Consider the following 16,685-nt stretch of genomic DNA (forward strand, 5'->3'; position numbering starts at 1 on the left):
GACCGTGTTTCTCCTTCATCACCGTGACATTGACTACATCTCTGTCTGCCCCTGAAAGTCCGTACAGTCGCAAAGATAGAAGCCAGCTCCACGAGATCGGGGCATCTACCCAAAGCGGAGCATCACGCGATCCACGGATAAAATCGAGATGACGGCGGCCGCCGGTGCGTAAACGCCGGCCCGCTGGCGGGCCCATCACGTCCCGTATCCCGCAGGAAAAGGAGACAGGAGCAGCAGTACCAAGCATCTTCTCAAGATTGACAGGAGAAGCTACAGTAAATGTATACGGTTTTTGACTTTGTGATATTGATTGAGAGATGCAACTAGTTTGCTTCCTTGGAATCTAAGATTTGCCTGGGAGGGATCCGAATATGGTGACGGTTGCACGGCTCCACTCATATCATCTGCCGACTTGAGGATTCCGTGGTTTCCAAGGTTGAGCATTATATCCCCCCTGACTGGCAAAGCAGATAAAAAACACGTATGTAAGCAGTACTAAAGAACGTGGCGCGTAGAAGCTTGGATCGTTAAGACTGTATGTGGCTGCGAAGTAGGGTTGCTGCTCTTGGCGGCGAGATATATATTTCAGCCTCCCGAGTACTCAGTTTCCGACGCGGACTCAATAAGCAATACGATTCTTTCGATGGAGGAAAGCGAGGTATGAAACTAAATCAAAGTACGGAGTATGCAGATGCAGATTCAAGAGCCGACTGTCGTCGAGAATCCGGAAATGCAGAGCAGCGAGGAGCAGGGATGCCTTCCGGGCCAGGTCCAGGACGACAGGATCGCTTCGACGCTTAGACAATCTTCAAGGATCAAGGTTTGATTCCAGACAAAGAGTAAATTGAACCTTTTGATAGATCAAAAAGCGTTGCTGGATATACTCGTCCGAAGGATTTGACTCAAATTTGGGAACCGCAAAAGACGCCTCGAGGCTTGAGCGTTAACAGATAAAGAATCTTGAAACGTATCTTCGAGCGCCAACGCGGATACTCAGCAATTACCGCCAGGGCTGGAAGTGACAAGTACAACTGACAAGGCTTCTGGCCTCTGCTAGAGCGAGGTATCAAGGACTGGTCACGTCGCTTGTTAGTTAGAGTTTGGCTTCGCCGTTTAGAAGCAAGCCATCTTGGACGCCAAACCAACGGGATGCATCCTCGACCGCGGTGACATCCTCCGCACAACGGCCGAGAGCCTTGCTGGGCTAGCGATCCGGCGATGATACTCTACTTCTTAGACAGATCACTTGTCTCGTGTCACAACTGGAATGCGATTAGCACCATCGTGTGTCGTCGGCTTAGGGACAAACTTCGGCCGAGATGTATAGATCGTAGAGGTTTTGATTTTGTAGTCTCCGGCAATTAATTCCCCGCAAAGTACTCGTGCTGCAATGCAAGTGATTAGATACTGGTTTCATACATCAGCGGTGGATATGTTCCGTATGTACCCCGTATGCAGACCATGGATGCGATGCGACACGTGCTTGGCGATGAGATCACCGGCACCGACAGACGCAGAGAGGGTAAGCTGCCTATGGAATAATCCATTTTATTGGGTTCAACCATGCGGACCAATTCTCCGACGATAATTATAGCATGGAAGACGTCAGACTGGCTGGCAGAATCGTTGGTTGTTGATCAGCGGCGTTTGTGATGTCATTGGCGCTGCTGCTTAAATATCACGACCGGGCATGACAGCGGGCGCAAGATCAAGAACCAGATCAAGACCAAACACTATCGCTACCTGACATCCTGACATCCTCTATTCCTCAGCAGTCAGCGAGTTCATTCAAGCCAAACCAGCGACATGCCAGCCATCTACGAGCGCATCGAGAACGACATGATCGTCCAGGAACGCACCCTCTGGAGCGCACTAACGAGTGCCTCGCCCACGGATGAATTGCAACGGCTGTGCCACGAAAAGGCCGTGCTCCTCTTCCCCAAGAAAGACATCACGACCGTGGACAACCTAAGCGAGACGTTTACGAAAGGATTCCACAAGTTCGACGAATACGACCTGCAGGACGTGCGGGTGATTGTGATCGATCTGATGGCGGGCACCATCACCTATCGGATCCACGCGAGCAGGGAAGGGCAGCCCGACTACCACGCCACGGGGTCGACGACTTGGGGCCAGGGCTCGGACGGCGAGTGGCGGGTGATTTCGCACCAGGAGACGCTGCTATAGTTTGAGTTTGGGCAAATTGATATTCATGATGTATATGAAGTTGACGTGTGATGTGTCTTTTTGAAACGGCGAAGGCGAACTTTTGGGAAACGTTGGCGGCCGCTAGTCGTTGACACCGAGAATTCTCCACCGCAGCCGACGCTAGCTCTAGCTCTTTTCATCGCAATTTATTTCTGCACGCTATTATGATCCTGGCGAAAAAGTCTTCAGGAGTTCCCAGTATGTTGGTAAATAACCATGCATCTCCCCAAGAACGATAGCGAGCCCTGGACCGGCTACACCATGCCTCTGTCCGTGCCCGATCCTTCGCCCCGGCAGCGCAAGGTCCTGATCGTGGGCGCTGGCATTGCCGGCGTCGCCAGCGCTCTGGCTCTGGCAAAGGAACTCGGCCCCCACGAACCCAACTTCCAAGTAATCCTTTATGAGAGGCACGACATTTTGTCGACTTCTGGTGGTGCCATCAATCTCACTCCCGTGGCTCAGCGGCACTTGGACCGACTCGGCGTTCTCCAGGAACTAGATCGCCAGGGTCCCGATGGGGGTGCCGATGTCGATGCGATCGAACTCTTCTCCAGCCGTTCCGGGCGATCGCTCGGCTCAATCGACTTTACAGATGGCCACGGAAACGGAGTGAATGGCTACAAGGGACGGCGAGTCATGCGAATTGTCCTCTCTCTGGCCATGCTGGCTGTCCTCGAACGCCAGCCCAACATCAAGATCGTGTACGGCAAGAAGGTCAAGGGAGTCTCGGAACTGAACGATCAGACAATCCTACACTTCGAAGACCAGACCTCTGCAGCCGGTGACCTTGTTCTTGGCTGCGATGGCGTCCACTCTGCCCTTCGCACACACTACGTCGAACCCGGCCGACCATCCGAATACACTGGACTCGCATTTATTCAAACCACCATCGATACCCCCCCTCCACCTCCTCCCGCCTCAAACCGAACCAGTTTAAGCCGTCCTAGCAGCAGCACCAGCGCCAGCGGAAGCACACACAACTCCACAAAGAGCAGCAGGACGACTCGAAGCGTTAGCACAAACTCCTTGACCTCCTCAGATACCCTATCCTCTGCCGGCCAGACTCAGACACCACCCACAATGCACACCCCTCCCTTCGCCACATCCGGCCTCGCTCTTTCCCGTCATGGTGACCTTCTAGGAAGCTACTGCGACCGCAACCACGCCACCCTCTTCCTCGCAGCCATTGTCCAGATCAAGGAGACCCTCCTCCCGGGTTATCGTCTGGACGGACACCACATATCCGATCCCCGCCACCGCGTTGCTATACACACTGCTCTCCAAAAGGAAATCCACTCTCGTTTTGCAGGATCTGGAATCCCCTGGATTCGAGATGTTGCGAACCTAAAGACGAATTGGATGCTCTACCCCGTATACCAGGTCCGCCCAGGAGGCAGATGGTGGAAAGGACGAGTCATCCTCCTAGGAGATGCAGCGCACGCAGTAAGTTTTCCTCCAAGACAGACTACGAAATGCACTAACATGCCTCCTTTAGATGCCCCCTCGCGACGAATCCGCCGCCTACGCCCTCGACGACTCCATTATGTTCTGCCGCACCCTAGCCCACAACCGCGACGAGCCCCTCTCCACAATATTTACCAAGTACGAGGCCCTCCGCCGCGGACCAGTCGAGGAGGCCTTTTCCGCCGCCGGCCGGATGTGGGAGACCCATCGCGACATGGGCTTCCTCGAGGGGCGGTGGAAGGAGTGGACCATGCCGTACGTACTCTGGAAGAACCGGGCTGCGAGAAACGCGGCATGGAGGTTTGACGCTTATGAGTCTTGATTTGAAACTCTACATATATGTAGCTTGGCATTGCTTAACTTTTGGGTTTGTTTGGGTCTGGTCAAGGTCAAGGGTATAGTTGGGGCTGCTTGCTTTTTGTACGTTTTAGAAGGACTGGACTGAACTGGACTGGGCTGTATTGGACGGATGTTTGCAATCATCATTGCATTTGCATTGCACGGATGGAGCGGATTTCGGTTTCGGTTGCTTGTACTTGAGATCTTTGTTTGTTGTCTGCGTTTGATATTATTGCCTGCATTTGACATTCTTGAATTTGCTCGCTCGCGTTATACTGGTTATACAGCACACGAGAATACCACTAGATAGTATCATACCACTGGCTTGATTGCCACGCACACTTTCCTGCTGTTCAAGTTGCATCATATGATACCCAGGTAGGACCAAGTATGCCCTCCCAGGGGGCCTATTTCCATGACTCAGTTGGGCTAACCACCGAAAACCGACGTAGGTATACATACCGGTAGCAGATGTCGACGGAAGAACTTATGGCTCCCACTTACCTACTTACCTACTTAACCACCCCTATCTCCACGGTGAAGCGTACGCCCAGGAAGCCATCCAAAAGACGTCCAATACATCCCCCAGGGACCACCCTTAACCCGCATCCGACTTCCAGCGTCAAGATCGCCCGCGGCCCAACCACTCCACCCTCAAACATCAACGAGGACTAACCCGCTCACGTTAGAAGTAAAACCAGCCGAACAGAATGAGCTTGTGCATAGCGGCGCCGGTTGGCCATCCCTAGACGCGGCCACCATTTGTCGTCCAGACGAGCTGTAGTTCTGCAGAGTGGATTGGGAGCTAACGCAAAAGGCTCTCGCAAAGGTAGAGGGGGTACCGATACCTATGCTCTGAGCCCGCGTAGTAGCGCTAAAGCTCCCAGCGTTAGGGTAGGAACAGATAGGGATGAGAGAGTTTGGTACATGCGGGGGCGGGTAGGAGGGTAGAACCGCAGTCCGGCGCTGTGGGAAGCCCTAAGCCGAAACCTTAAAAGCTTAACGCAATTGCCGGCTGTATTCCTATTCTATAGCCATGGCCTACTATTAGTCTATTAGTGATGCTGATAGTAATAGTATAATAATAGTACAGATCTTGATTGAGCGATAGTCTAGTCTATCTAGGCTAAGCGCTTCTGCACCATCTCGACTGCAAAGAAAGGTTCAGGGAGCGGGTCGAGCGAGCCGGTCAAGTTAAAGGGTGTAAAGTTTAGAAAACAAGAGTCTGCCCAGCAGTTCCAACAACGGCGCCCTCAACAGCGGAGGCCTCAATGAGGTCGTAGTCGTAGTCAACGGAAGTCAGGGTACCCTCCTCAGCCTCGTTCTTGGCGCCACCGAAGTCGTTGTTGCGCTCGACGGCGTAGCCCTCATCGGTGGAGTAGAGGGCCTTCTTGCCATCAACCCAGGTGTTGCCCTCGACGAGGACCTGGGCGCCAATGCGGGTGTTGATGCCGTCGCTGACGCTCAGGAAGTAGTTGTTGTAGATGTGGGCGGTACCGAAGCGGACGGAGGGGCCGCGGGAGTTGATGTTGAACCAGTAGTTGTTGGCGTAGGTGACGTGCAGGTGGCCCTTGTCCTCATCCTCGTTGCTGTTGCTGTGGCCGACGAGAGAGGCCTTCCAGTGGTCGTGGATGAAGGTGTTGGAGACGGTGATGTAGTCGGAGCCGCGCTTGAAGTCGAGGAGACCGTCGTAGTAGTCCTTGTCGTGGTCGCGGTCGCTGGAGACGTCGACGTGGTCGATCCAGATGTTGTTGGAGTACTCTGTTCAGTGGTTAGCTTGTGTTTCGCTGCTTGGTGGTCCCAGATGAGGCTATTCCCAGGTCCGAAACGGCTGTGTTTTTGCATAATACGTACCAGCACCGATGGCATCACCGCTGTCGGCGAGAACCTTGGAAATACCCAGGTTACGGATGATGACGTTCTCGACCCTCTTGAGGCGGAGACCGAAGCCGGTCAGGACGGCGGTGGCGTCCTTTCCGATGATGGAGGTGTTGGAACCGACGTCGACCTGGTCGGCGGTCTTCTCGATGGGACCGCTGACAATGACGATCTTGGGGTCGTCACCCTCGACAGCGGCGGTGAATTCGGCGTAGGAGGAGACGGTGGTGGTGGCACCGCCGGCACCGCCGGTAGTACCGCCGTTCAAGCTAGCATAGCCGAAGGCAGACTGGGCATGGTCAGAATGTTATGCATGTAGCGATCTGGGGGATTGACATACGTCCTCAAGGGAAGCACGCTTGTTGAAGCTGCGGTTGATGGAGTTGGTGGTGGGAGTGGGAGCTGCAAGGGCCTGCCCGAGACAGCTGACGGCGGCGATGAGGAACTTGAGGTTGTACATCGCGAAAAGAGTGAAAAGAAGGTAAGAAGTTGAAAAAGCACAAGAAAGAGAGTGTATGCAAAATGATTGACAGGCTCGCTGTTGAGGAAGGAAACAATCGACGTGCGAACGGTTCCTTATATAGTCCTCTCCAGCTGCTTGGCTCCCCTAGGAAAAGCACCATAGGTGGAAGGACTGAAACGATCAACCCCTCTGCCTCCTGAATTTGGACAGAGAATCCAGTGACAGTCCCGTAGCGAAGCTAGGACTTTGACAGATTCGGCATTGCGTCGCAGGTAGATAGTGGTTCCTCTGCTTTGCCGCTTGGTCGCTCCAACGCCAAGAATGCCTGAACAGCGCAAGACCAGGAATCGAGGTGACGAGTGTGGAGGACCTTGGGTTCTCGCTGTGAAAGCGATTAACGTGAGACCGGAGAACTTCCACAAAGGATGGTAGTTTGTTTCAGGAGGCCCTGCCAAGCCACCAGGGTGAAGCGGAGATTCCACACGCCGTCAGGAACGGCCGGGCTGGGCATTGCGCCATCGATGGCTGTTCGGGAAAGCTTCGGTGTTCGTTTTGCATGGGATGGAAGCTTCCGCGATCGTCCCTGATCTTGCAACAAAGCACGGGGAGTTGATCGTCCTCAGCCTTATAGCATTCTGAGAGGACTGCATCACAGGGTTGACAGCGAAGAACAACCCGCAAAGCCAGGCTTGTTTGCGCCAGAAATGATGCGACCCTCGCCTGAAAATAGTTGGGATTTAATCTATTTCTCGTCGCCTGCGTGCCTGATTCATGGGACTAGTCGGTTTGTCCGGATAGGACCCTGCGGAGCTGATGGATAATAGGGGCTGCATTTGTGATTTTTGCGGTCAGCACTCTTGGAAGATGTCAGAATCATGGTGTGATATTGTCTCACCTGCGACTCAGTCACACTGGAGACTGCAAGTCTCAGGAGTCAGAGAGTATCCAGTTCAGGAGGCCAGTCCACACTTTGGGCATGGATATCGAGCCCGGCGGCAACCCACAGCTTCACTCTACCCCTTCTAATTTAGATATTGCTCCAATGGCGGATTGATGTAATGGTATCAGTCGTCGTTGTTCTTGCACCTAGAATGGCGTCACCGCGTCGCATTGTATCTCGTATGTCGGCTCTGTAGGTGGTCGCACTCGCCACGGTTGCAAGCAAGTGAACTGCCGCGTGCGACCGTTTGTGGCTCCAGGAGGCTGACGGTTGCCAGAGCCAAGAGCAACTATGGAGTCGCGGTCGTCTCAGGTCTCGACCGGTTCATTCTTCACCCTGCTGCCAAGCCTCAGTGTCCCCACTGTAAAGTGCCTGCTTCTGCTCAGGGAGGAAGAATCCAAGGAGATCATGGTCCATCTGTGTTCTCGAGTTCTTGACCGTGGCAGCCGAGAGTCGATTAATATCTGAGGTGCCGGTATATGGATAGCTGGGAGCCGGTGGATGAGCCGAGAAGTGCCCCTGGGATGGCGAGGTTATTGATGTACTGCTGACCAATCTTCTGGGCATTGGGTCTTGCTCGTTCCGAATAGAGAGGTGTAGCCTCATTAATTATCGTATATCGTACCGCGAGTGCTCGATCGAGTGCGATGCTGTGTTGATTAAGTTGATGGTGGCCCTGGTGAGGCAAGGGAAGACGGCTGAAGGAGCAAACGGCAGCCTCGCTTGGCAGCCTCTCTTCTCTTCCTCATCAACCATCCTCATGGCAACTTCCATCCCTTCTATTCTCTGCTGATGCCTTTTTATCAATCAGTCTATGCGCAGACATATGACGGAATAGATGATGAAGAGTCAATACTCGCAAGACATACCAATCAACGATAAAACCACTTTGGCTGATTTCCAGCAAGCGCCCAGGTGTGCGCAAGGCCAGGGACCAGCGACACTCAGGGTACAGCCCGCATTCTCGTTTCTCCGACAGAAAGGCCTTGGCAAGTTTTGAAAAGAACCAAAGGCAGGCGGCCGAGAGGGACAAGCTTCAATAAGAACTTGGCCTGTGTGAGGAATTCTGTTGCCTAACCGTCAGGAGAGTGGAGAGTGAATCAAAGTCAGTTCTAGCCTCGAGTTTGGGACATATTGGCTAACTCAGGACTTTGCCGACCAGCCGGAACAGCACAGCTACATTTACGATTTCCAGCCACCAAGATGGTTCAATTTCCACTGTTCGTATGGTCTGGCGTCCGAATCGAAGTCTGGATCGTTTTCCAGCCATGTTTCTATTGCGAATGCAGCACATTACAGCCTTTTGTCGGACAACCTCCATCGCGTAGGGCAGACTGTACGATGGGGCACAGAGGACGCTAGTTCACATCTAATCTCCGCCCGTCAGCCCTACGGCCTCCCTTTCTTGTCTCTGCTTGACGGACTACGGCATTTTGGTCCTGAGGGCGACTCTATTATTACCGGAGATGGTGGCTCACATGGTGCATTTGGCAATGCAGACATCGCCTATGAGAACCAGGAGCAAAGGTAAGAGGGCAAAACATAAATGATCCTTCATTCTGAGGTCAGAGTTCTCGACAATGGCCGCGCCGTGGGTCAGATCTGCGACAGTACTATATTTCGAACCGGGCGCGCTATGGACGGAAGAATTCTGCACTGCCAGAGGCAGGTCGGAATTGGATGGCCACATAACGAGCGATCTGGACATAATATGGGCTTGAGGGCCACAGATCTACAACGATGAACCAGCGACTTGCTGTCCAACGATCACCACCGCAACAGCAATCTGAAAACAGTCAACTTTCGGATCGGACGCTCAACTATGAATGATCTACCCACCAGGGCCAAGTCCACTCCCTTTGCAACCCTGACTGTCCACATTGGCCGAAATCGAAATGGTGGCTTTTGGCCTTGCGCTAACACGCCAGGATCTTTGATTCGATCGATGAACGCAACTCTCTGGTCCTCAACAACAGCGACCTGAGTAAGATTATCCACATCTAACGCAAGGATTTCCATAGTGGTCTCAGCACCGACATTGGACGACTCCGTTCTTGTATGCGACGATGAGTACTTGAGATGGCGCCTTTCGGGCCTCCCATCTGTCGGCCGGGAAGCATTACAGAAACGTAGCACGGCCCTGGGTGCCTGAACAGCCACACGACACTTCGCTGTAAGTAGAGGTTTGCTGAGTGCTGTGGCGCCGGGCAGCGTCACCTCCAGCACAGACGAGTCATACCAACGACATTTCAGCTCGAACAGCGGGAGCCCTGATGCGTCGCGAAAGTCTCGGCGTTGTGAGAGACCCCATGGGTGTCCATGAACCGTGAAGAGAACTTCTCCGGTGTGATGACTAACGACGTAGTCGAGTGAGTGCCATGGCTCGGGCCTATTGCGGACTGTGATTATCGTCTCCGGCTCTTCTGTGGCTATAGTCTCGGATCGAATCGCAATCGGCCACTGTGGTCTCGCTGGAGGTAGCTGTGAGAAAGCCATACATGATTTATCGAGCTCGACGTTGGCTGCACAGTAGAATTGGGGGTGAGTTATTACTTATCTGCTTCGTTTGACCATGACCCCTGGTGCTTAGGGTTTCATTGAAGATGGCGAAGTAGTACCGAATTCCCGGCCATGGTCTGCCTCGCAGTCTGCCTTATACTCGGTCTGTTGTGTTGGTTCGGGCAGCTTCGTGATTGGATCGCTGGCTCTTCGCCCCCAAAACGGTCGCGAAGAGACTCCTACTCAAACTGGTCAAATCTCCAGGTTATTATGACTGCTGCTGCGGGATGACCCGTTTCTTCATCTCCGAACATGAGCTATTTACATGTCTGGAACTGGTATGACCTCGGTTACCAGTAATTTGCGAAGCTACTGTTCCCCGCTACAACGTTGACGAACTCTTGACCCACAATCTGATCAGTACGCTCGGAAGGATGCAGTTCGTCGAACCAGAGAAAAGAATGCTCGTTTGGCAGACGTTCGCAGTGCCCTGTCGTCTTATTACAATGCTTCACATATCCCGTCACATTGGCCGGAGGGTCAAAGTACTGGTTCGGATTATGGTAGACCTCCCAGACCTAAACAGTCAGTATACACCTGAAACAGACCAATGCTATGTGAAGTGGAGTAGAACGCTGGGAAGGCAAGCAGGTGCGAAAGGGACACATACCAAGCCATACATGTCCATTACGGCCAGCTGCGCCCCCGGATATCTCCGTGCTATGACCGCTTCATACGGCGTCTTATACCGGAACACATCATTGACCGTGACCACAGTCTCCCACAGGCGATAGCTCTTCTCCGTAACATTGGCCCCATTTGCTGAGTCCTGCCCGCCATTCTCAGGCGTCGCATACAGCGGTGCCAGCTGCAAAGGTACAAGATTCATGATCACAAAGTACCGGGCCCCATCCGCGTACATGCCATCCAATGCTTTATAAACGCACTCGACATAATCCGGGATAGTGGTCCCATTGACCTGCGAGTCCGTGAGGAAGGCATCATTTCCCACGTCATTCGTTCCGATCCATATGGCATAAACCGTTTCGTTCGCGTTGATGTCCATGAGCTTATTCCCATCTGGATCGACGTACTTGGTATCGGCGAGGTAAGCGGGAATCTCGTACTCGAGGACAGACGGATACGGAGCATTGATCGGTCTGTACGTCCGTGGAGTTATCTTGTTCGAACACGGCGCTCCTGAGACAGCATAGTTGAACCGCGTCACGTTCGCTATCTCCGATGCAAAATGGCCCCAGTTATACCCGCCACTAAATGTGTCATTGCTCTGCAGAGCGTTAGTATGCCATCAAGTGCCGAGTCCGCGTTGATGGGCCTTACATCCGGTTCCTCCCACCCCACCGGCGGCGGATTCCCGTGGTGAGCCGCAAAGTACCGTAACCGGCTGTCGTCAGTATAGCTGTTGCCGAACGTGATCAACGTCTTCCATTTCTCTGGGCCCCAGTGGGAGTCTCGCCCTCGATGCGCGAGCGCTGCAATTGCGCTCAGAAATAGAAGGAACACTGGCAACATGATCATGATGGAACAACCGAGACTCTGCAGCTCAGAGGCGCAAAAGAGATCATTCTTCAGGAGACGGTCCGCTGCATTTATGCTTTTCTTCACCGCACGATCGCCTTGATCGCCGGTCGTCGATCCCGTGCGGTGTAACTTTATCACAGGGCAGGCACATGCGGCGGCAGCTGCGACTGTGCCTACATTCCCCCGGCCTCATGTGCTTGCTGCTGTACAGGAGACATCGCCAGGTGTGGTGTGAGGGCCTGATAATAGCCCAGCACTGTGCTATTTTCTCCAGCAGGTATGCTGACTATGATGCAGGACTCGCTGAACTCAATAAGGTAGGCCTGCAAGATCAGGATCAGGATCGTCACACTCCTTCCGCACGATCATCCAATCTCACGATTTAGAGTATCTCAAATACAGGACCCTTGTCTACTGGTCGGTAAAGCAGGTAGGCACGAAGTGTACGTTTTTATGGGATGGATAGGATATTTGCCTACCCGGGATCACCCTCATCCCCAAACCCAGCTACCGTGAAGGTAAGCGTATATGCATGAGGGCGATGATACTCAAAGCAGACAGACTTTTGCCGCCCCTTCAACGCACGCAGAACGCCTGTCTGCAGCCTTACTCCGCAGTCCAGACGTATATGCACGCCCGTTATGCTGTGCGCTACAACAGCGAGCCCAGCGTGAGCTTCTACCCATGCCCTAAGGCTCCGCCGTAGGGGCACAGCATACAACGTTCCCAGAGGATTTATAGCGTCACCAGAATCTGCTACATCCCGCTTGATCAGCATGTGCCTCTGTCTTCTCCAGGTTGAAGTCACCGGAGTAGATTCGAGGATCTTGCCGAGTCGCCGAATTCCGGCAGTCATGGAGGCTCTGGGGCTTTGTATGGTGGGAGGTCTTAGCAGGCTGAATCCCAAGGCCCTGGTCAAAATCTCACATAACGCCCCCCGCAATCGTCTTGCTTCATCATCTATAATGGCATCGGAGGGAGAGGGAGAGGAATGGAATCAAGTTTAAAGAAAACCCAAAGCACCTATATACAAGAAGAATAACAACAGCCAAACACCCCAGAAAAGTCATAAACTACCGGCCATCCCCACTAAACATAAACACTCGACCCATCCGGCGAGCTCTTCTTACTCCCGGTACACCCACAAGCCCCAGACGCCGCCGCAACCTGCGACGGCGTGCGCGCAAAGCTCGGCGGGACATCGAGGACCGGGTTGCGGGTAAAGAAGTTGCGCGGGCGGAGAAGCACAGTCATGGGCTCCGCCGGCATGACGGGGTAATCCTCCGGCGTGGGGAAGTGCGTGAGGCCGAAGGTGTGCCAGAGGACGACGTCGGTGTTGTCGATCGAGCAGTTGGGGCCTGCTTCTTCGATCCACATGGGGAGACCCTGCGAGGGCTCGCCTGAGGTCTGTGGGACGTGGCGGCCGGCGGGGTGGACTTGGTCGTCCGAGTCTTGGGTTTGTTAGCCTGGACTTGTTTGTAGGGGGTTGGGGGAGGTGGCTTACATTTTGTAACGTGCACGGCGTGTCTAGCGAAACCGGCGCGCTTCCAGACGAGACCGCCCTCTTTGGGTAGGAGGGGAGGGACTTCGCGGCTGACGAGCTTGTAGGAGACGGGCTTCTTGCTGTAGGGGTTGATCTTGTTTGTGTTTTGGATTTCCCAGGTGCGGCTGGTGGCGCCGTTGTAGTCGGACATTGCCTCTGTGGGGGTGCTGAACTTGGTCTTCTTTGCGTAGAAGGCGTTGCCGTATTTGTTCTCTGCGCTGCCGACCTCGCCGGCTCCGCGGACGGCGTCGACCTGGAAGACGGTGTTGTTTGGACCGTCGACGTTTGCGTCAACGCGGAGGCAGAAGAGGTGCTGGTGGTTGTGGGCGTTGACGCCGGGGTAGACTTCGGTTCCCCAGCCGTGGGTGTCCTCGCCGGGGTTCATGGAGTAGGTGTTTAGGATGCCGGTCAGCTTGATGTCGAGCTGGACGGTGCCGTCCTGGTGGAAGATCCAGTAGACGCAGTACTCGTAGTTGGCGGCGGTGAAGATCTGGGAGATGATGAGCTTGCGGCCTCGGGTAACGATGGTGGACTCGTCGCGGAAGTCGGTGTGCTTGAAGAGGATGCCGGCGTCTTCTTCGTGGATGCAGATGGCGTTCTTGACGATTGTGCTGGCGCCGGCGCGGTTGACGAAGGCCGCGTCCATGTAGTGGATTGCGCCCTTGCAGTCGCAGCCGAGGGAGAGGGAGTTGGTCATGTAGCCGGCGCCGTACTCGCCCAGGTCAAAGGCGTGCTTGCGCTGGTGGGGGTGCTCGGGGTTGCCGTATGGGACAACCATCTCGGCGAGGGAGAGTCGGTAGAAGACGTCACGGATGTTGCCCTTGTCGTTGTAGGTGATGTTGTTCAGGACGATACCTTCGCGGTAGTTGAAGCCGACGTGGATGCTCCAATTTTGCCACTTGATGCTACGTCCATCGATGTTGAAAGAGACACCTTCGGGCTGGGTGATGTGAATTGGCTTCAGGTCTGTCCTGTAGCCACCTTCTTGCTCGACTGAGGCGACGTGGTAGTTGTTGGGCGCAGCCTTGCTCAGAGGTCGCCGTACAGGTGGGACATCAATGTGAATGATCTGCTTCGTCTCGGCGTTGTAAATCGGGCAGAAGTCCAGCGGGAATGTGTATTGCGAGTCGTCAACGTGGGGCCGGTAGTACATCAGAGCTTGCTGCAGACGAACGTCCGTGCCAAAGCGCTCGTCGTATCCGATAGTCCATGCTTCAAGCGGTTAGTTATGGAAATAAGCCAAGAAGGTAGGTTTGGTTGACTTACGGTCACAGTAAACCTTGTCCATATCCTGCGGGGGAATACCAAGAATTCCACACTGCTCGATGACCTTGGGGTCCTTGCGCACAACGAACTCGACCTCTTGCAAATCCTCCATGGTGATCAGCGGCTGCACGCCGGGGGTGTGCTTCCACTCAACAATCTTCTTCGCATCAAGGTCGACGACACCATCGTAGATCTTGCCGCCTGGAGCAATAGCAACAATATCGGCAGCACGAGTAGGACGGGGAGACTCAGGGTTTGCCAACCATGCCAACATCTGCTCCTTGCGTGGCTCGTAGAGTGTGACGGCATTGAAGTTGACATTGCCATGCTCCTTGCGGATGAGCGCAACAGCCGTGTCGATCTCGGTGGTTGAGAGAGGGTCGAAGGGGTGAGGAGGAGGTGAAGAAGCGCTGACCTGCAGGGTCAATTGCTTTAGTCTGTCGAGGACCATTGTGTCTGATGTATATCGGGGCGGATGCGGGGTGATAAGAGGAGCTAGATGGCAAGAAGTCGACAACGGCCGACACCTCAACTTCGAAGAGAGTTAAAGAGGGATAGAACTTGATGGACTTGGAAGAAACGAGAACTCCGGAGAGGGGTCAAGAGGTTTATAAACCCTCCTCTGCAGCATCGCATCTTTGTGAGAGCGCAGGATCGAGACAACCGATAAGACGCAGTGAATCCGAGCGATAAGATAAGAGCCCGGATTCCTTCTCCCGATCGGGACTAGCGCCGATTCTCGTAGTCGCTCTCCAAACGCGGCAGTCCATCGCGTTCTTCAGTCCAGTCCAGCTTGCAGTTGGAGACATCCCCCGGATCGCTTACGAGTTTCGCTTAATCACACTGCGGATCGTCTGATGGGCAATGGTTCGATTGCGGCTTAGCTGCTGTCACCGGAGTATCCGAGCAACCGATATGCGGCCAAGATGAGTTTCTCCACATTCGAGACCATCAGTCCTGCCCAAGACTACAGCCCCGACCCAGACACTATACGAAACGAATCGCCGCCCGGGCGTCTTGGACACCTGCCTTGGTGGGTTCTCCACGCAGCCTGCAGGCAGGATACCGTTTACGAAAGCTGACGAGGTTGATCTGGTTGCCGCAGGGCCAGTGAAAAGGAATAATAAGAGGTCCTGCAACTGAGATCAAAGTACGATCTAGGGTGGAAGCAGGGCACTCATTCGCCTTGTCCTCTTCATTGCCTAGACTCTTGCCCTAGATCATGGTATACTGTAGGGAATGTTGCGCTGCGACATGCAGTTCATCCTGGCCCCCAAATTGCCCATCTCTCATCTTTTTGGCGCAACCAACGCCTTGACAGTGTCGCCGAATCCCACCATGCAGACCGTTGCCCAGCTGGCGACACCGATCCGCGGAATCACTCCACGGAAGAGCCCCTTGAACCCAGAAGTCTTGAGGATGTGCTTGAATGTAGAGACGATGGTCGGTTTCTCGGGACGCGTCGGGTCGCTCTTCATAGACTGCATCTCCACTCGCAAAACCTACTTGGAAGTTAGTTTGCGTGTCAACTTGTTGCTCATGCTTTTTAAACTGACCTCGAATGGCTGGTTCCAACAGCTCAATGCGCCACCAATAGTAGAAGCTAGGATCTTCTCACCAAAGCGCAGTCTGTCATCCTTCCCCTTGCCTGTCACAGATCGAATACTCTCCTCCGCGAACCTCGAGATGCCGATTCGGGATGACCACCCCGTTACTTGCCTTAATGCAACGGCGTTTACGCCTTTATTGACTCCGCGGATCCCCTTCTCCTTAAGGATCTGAAAGAATACCTCAACTGGACCCGGGGGTTTGATTCCTTGCCCAGACACTTTCGACCGCGTGACTTCGACTGTCTTCATGCACGTCGTCATGCCCATGGTGAGATAAGCTTGTGCAAATCCTCCGCCAATACCACCCAGCACTCCACCCAGCGTTGGTGACGCATTGGGTATCTTGGTGCGAACGTGGTACTCAATCTCACTTGAGGTGAGGACAAGGATGGCTCCTTTTGTGCAGGCTTCAAGCCATGCCTATGCCTAAGGTGATTAGCAATTTCGGACGTGGCCCGGTAAAGCGGTTGCCGCTGGCGTACCCATGGTATCAGGCCTTGGTAGAAGGCTGTCCATCGCCCGCGCGCCCAAGTCTTTTGTACCGCGTCCTTTAGCGAGTCGTGCCTATTTGCGGCTAGCTTTGTAGGCCATTAGTTGGGCCTAGCGGCAAATTTGAGCAGGATGTATGGACGCATACATGTGTCTTGAGCACTTCCATAGGTTGACCCAATGTCGTTACTGGAGACTAATCAGCATCTAGGATAAAAATAGGCTATGGAAAGGGATTGACATACCTTGAAAGACATTCATTACCGCGCCAACGGCTATATTGCGGTATGGGATCGGCCTCCTCTCCTCGTGATTGCTAGGCCCAGGGGGCAGCGGTTGTGATTGTATGCTCTGCATCGCCATTTTCCTTGCTCTGTCGAGCTTCTGATCCAGTTGCAAAATCGGGAAGTCATTTTAGCGATTGTTATGTTCGGAATTCGACCG

At 53.9% G+C, this 16,685-nt stretch overlaps 7 protein-coding genes across 7 annotated transcripts; 2 read left to right on the forward strand and 5 right to left on the reverse strand.

Annotated features, from left to right (window-relative positions):
- Window positions 1-1,806: 1,806 nt before the first annotated feature.
- On the forward strand, window positions 1,807-2,187 carry DSM5745_07095 (uncharacterized protein; the record flags this gene model as incomplete). Its single annotated transcript, XM_026749111.1, has 1 exon — window positions 1,807-2,187. The coding sequence occupies one exon, from the start codon at window positions 1,807-1,809 to the stop codon at window positions 2,185-2,187; it is 381 nt and encodes a 126-aa protein (XP_026602201.1).
- A 237-nt stretch (window positions 2,188-2,424) lies between these two features.
- Window positions 2,425-3,994, forward strand: DSM5745_07096 (FAD-dependent monooxygenase; the record flags this gene model as incomplete). Its single annotated transcript, XM_026749112.1, has 2 exons — window positions 2,425-3,651; window positions 3,704-3,994. The coding sequence occupies 2 exons, from the start codon at window positions 2,425-2,427 to the stop codon at window positions 3,992-3,994; spliced, it is 1,518 nt and encodes a 505-aa protein (XP_026602202.1).
- A 1,227-nt stretch (window positions 3,995-5,221) lies between these two features.
- Window positions 5,222-6,349, reverse strand: DSM5745_07097 (pectate lyase family protein; the record flags this gene model as incomplete). Its single annotated transcript, XM_026749113.1, has 3 exons — window positions 5,222-5,772; window positions 5,866-6,178; window positions 6,230-6,349. The coding sequence occupies 3 exons, from the start codon at window positions 6,347-6,349 to the stop codon at window positions 5,222-5,224; spliced, it is 984 nt and encodes a 327-aa protein (XP_026602203.1).
- Window positions 6,350-9,024: 2,675 nt separating this feature from the next.
- On the reverse strand, window positions 9,025-9,788 carry DSM5745_07098 (uncharacterized protein; the record flags this gene model as incomplete). The annotated part of the gene is made up of 2 exons (XM_026749114.1): window positions 9,025-9,078; window positions 9,132-9,788. The coding sequence occupies 2 exons, from the start codon at window positions 9,786-9,788 to the stop codon at window positions 9,025-9,027; spliced, it is 711 nt and encodes a 236-aa protein (XP_026602204.1).
- Window positions 9,789-10,141: 353 nt separating this feature from the next.
- Window positions 10,142-11,330, reverse strand: DSM5745_07099 (SGNH/GDSL hydrolase family protein; the record flags this gene model as incomplete). Its single annotated transcript, XM_026749115.1, has 3 exons — window positions 10,142-10,369; window positions 10,462-11,079; window positions 11,133-11,330. The coding sequence occupies 3 exons, from the start codon at window positions 11,328-11,330 to the stop codon at window positions 10,142-10,144; spliced, it is 1,044 nt and encodes a 347-aa protein (XP_026602205.1).
- Window positions 11,331-12,422: 1,092 nt separating this feature from the next.
- Window positions 12,423-14,593, reverse strand: DSM5745_07100 (peroxisomal copper amine oxidase; the record flags this gene model as incomplete). Its single annotated transcript, XM_026749116.1, has 3 exons — window positions 12,423-12,784; window positions 12,838-14,088; window positions 14,143-14,593. The coding sequence occupies 3 exons, from the start codon at window positions 14,591-14,593 to the stop codon at window positions 12,423-12,425; spliced, it is 2,064 nt and encodes a 687-aa protein (XP_026602206.1).
- An 838-nt stretch (window positions 14,594-15,431) lies between these two features.
- DSM5745_07101 (putative Mitochondrial DNA replication protein) lies at window positions 15,432-16,604 on the reverse strand (the record flags this gene model as incomplete). The annotated part of the gene is made up of 5 exons (XM_026749117.1): window positions 15,432-15,644; window positions 15,699-16,172; window positions 16,235-16,330; window positions 16,390-16,430; window positions 16,487-16,604. The coding sequence occupies 5 exons, from the start codon at window positions 16,602-16,604 to the stop codon at window positions 15,432-15,434; spliced, it is 942 nt and encodes a 313-aa protein (XP_026602207.1).
- Between the last annotated feature and the right edge of the window lie 81 nt (window positions 16,605-16,685).

Source organism: Aspergillus mulundensis, assembly GCF_003369625.1.
Source record: "Aspergillus mulundensis strain DSM 5745 chromosome Unknown scaffold_7, whole genome shotgun sequence".
NCBI classification, from domain to species: domain Eukaryota; kingdom Fungi; phylum Ascomycota; class Eurotiomycetes; order Eurotiales; family Aspergillaceae; genus Aspergillus; species Aspergillus mulundensis.